Source organism: Echinops telfairi, unplaced genomic scaffold, assembly GCF_000313985.2.
Source record: "Echinops telfairi isolate 266 unplaced genomic scaffold, ASM31398v2 ScPeMD7_25;HRSCAF=90, whole genome shotgun sequence".
Lineage (NCBI taxonomy): Eukaryota > Metazoa > Chordata > Mammalia > Afrosoricida > Tenrecidae > Echinops > Echinops telfairi.
In genome coordinates, this window is record NW_022103922.1 from 33,629,080 (window position 1) to 33,631,002 (window position 1,923).

General features: G+C 47.7%; 1 protein-coding gene across 1 annotated transcript; it reads right to left on the bottom strand.

The window, feature by feature from the left end:
- Positions 1 to 1,365: 1,365 nt before the first annotated feature.
- On the bottom strand, positions 1,366 to 1,917 carry LOC101652648 (olfactory receptor 13J1-like; the record flags this gene model as incomplete). Its single annotated transcript, XM_004712456.1, has 1 exon — positions 1,366 to 1,917. A coding segment is annotated over one exon (552 nt), but the record flags the coding sequence as incomplete, so codon positions are not given.
- Between the last annotated feature and the right edge of the window lie 6 nt (positions 1,918 to 1,923).

The following is a 1,923-nucleotide window of genomic DNA, read 5'->3' on the forward strand; positions in this document are numbered from 1 at the left end:
TTTCTTCACCACATTTGCTTATTCACCCGCTTTGTCTTCAGCGGTTGTGTCGGGAAGGTGAGCATCATAGAATGCCAATTTACCTTTTCAACACTTTTAAGTGGCTGTGTGTAGCCTATTTGCCTAATGCTATCACCGTTTGCTTTTTTGACTGCTACTTCCAGGAGCATTGGTGGTGGAATCAAGCAAGACAAAACCATAGACAATTTCAATATTTTCTCAGTTGGCCATATACATACATACCTCATATGAAAAAATAATTTAAAATAAAATTGGGATCATAGTGAATAAAAAGTTAAGTGTTCTACTTTTGTTTTCTAGACACACTAGAAATAGTGTGTATTGTCAAAGATTCTTTAAAATTTAAGATTTCAAATGACTACAATAAATCTAACAATAAACCAGGATGTCTTTATGCATTTTTCTATGGGTGACATTTATTATGTTTTTGTTGCAATGAATAATGTTGAGCCTAATATCCTTCTTTGCATCTCTTTTATCACACCTCTAATTATCTTCCTAGACTCAATTTCTAGAAATAAGTGTGTTATGTCAAAGGAACTGGAAAACAATGATATATACTTTATTGCGTTTTAGGTGAAAGTTTACAGTGACTTTACAGTAAGCTTCCCCAGTCACAGGTTTTACAAATTGTTCTGCGACTCAGGTGACAATGATCCTGGTGTTTCGCATCCTCATTATTTCTGTGTGTTCTGTGTCTACTCATATAGCTTCCCTGCCTTCTCACTTTGACTTTGGGGGGAACAGGACATTTGGTTTCACAGTTAATTGTGTAAGGGAGCATGCTCCTCAGGGGGTATGGAATTTACTGTACAGAATAATGTATTATTTGGCTGGGAGCAGCTTCAGCTCCGAGTTAAAAGGGCATCATAGGACGAGAGTCTCGGGGGTCCTCCAATCTCCTTCAATCCAGTAAACCTGGTCTTTTCCAGAAATCTGAACTTTGCTCCAGAGTCAGTGTCGCTGTGTGCTCCCAGAGTTCTGTTCACTCTGAAGGGAAAGCTGGAAAGGGGCTGAGCAGCAGAGGAGGTGGGGGGAGGGGGGGTAGGTATGGCAGGACCCCACCCAAGGGGTGAGGGGAGGAATGCTACAAGAAGCCTCTCCAAACCAGACAATACTGGGGTGTCAGAAGGGAGCACTGGAAGCTGCAGCAAGATGCTCGGGGTGATTGGTGTCTCTGGGCCCAGACAGAGACTGTGGGTTGTCTCCTGAGGACTCTCAGGCATGAAGACCCCAGCCTCATGGCCTCTTTCCCCATCCTGGACTCCTGAAGGCAGAAGATGTCCTCAACAACTCCCCTGAGACTCTTGCCCTGCCTCACCTGGAGGTGAGCACTGCCCTGCCTCACCTGGAGGTCCAGTTCTTGTTCCACACCTTCCTGGCAGCCTCCTTCACCTCCTTGTTCCGCAGGCTGTAGATGACAGGGTTGAGCATGGGCGTGACCACGGCATAGAGGACCGTGAAGACCTCATCAGAAACGTCAGCCTGCTTGGTCTTGGGCTTCATGTACATGTAGATGAGAGCACCGTAGAAGAGCACCACCACGGCAAGATGTGCCGAGCACGTGGAGAAGGCTTTGCGGCGCCCGGCAGCTGAGGGCATCCTCAGAACGGTGACCAGGATAAGAGTGTAGGAGAGGCAGATGAGTGTCAGGGGCATGGGCAGCAGCAGAATGCTGCCAGCCAGCAAGAAGGCCTCACTAACTGACATGTCACCACATGCCAGCTTCAGCACCGCCAGGATCTCACACATAAAATGGCTGATCACATGGTGGCCACAGAAGGGCAGCCTCATGGCAATGACCGTCTCTGTCACTGACTTGAGGAGGGAGAAGGACCAGGCCACTCCCACCAGCAGCAGGCAGAGCTGGTGGCTCATGAGCACGGGGTACTGGAGAGGCCG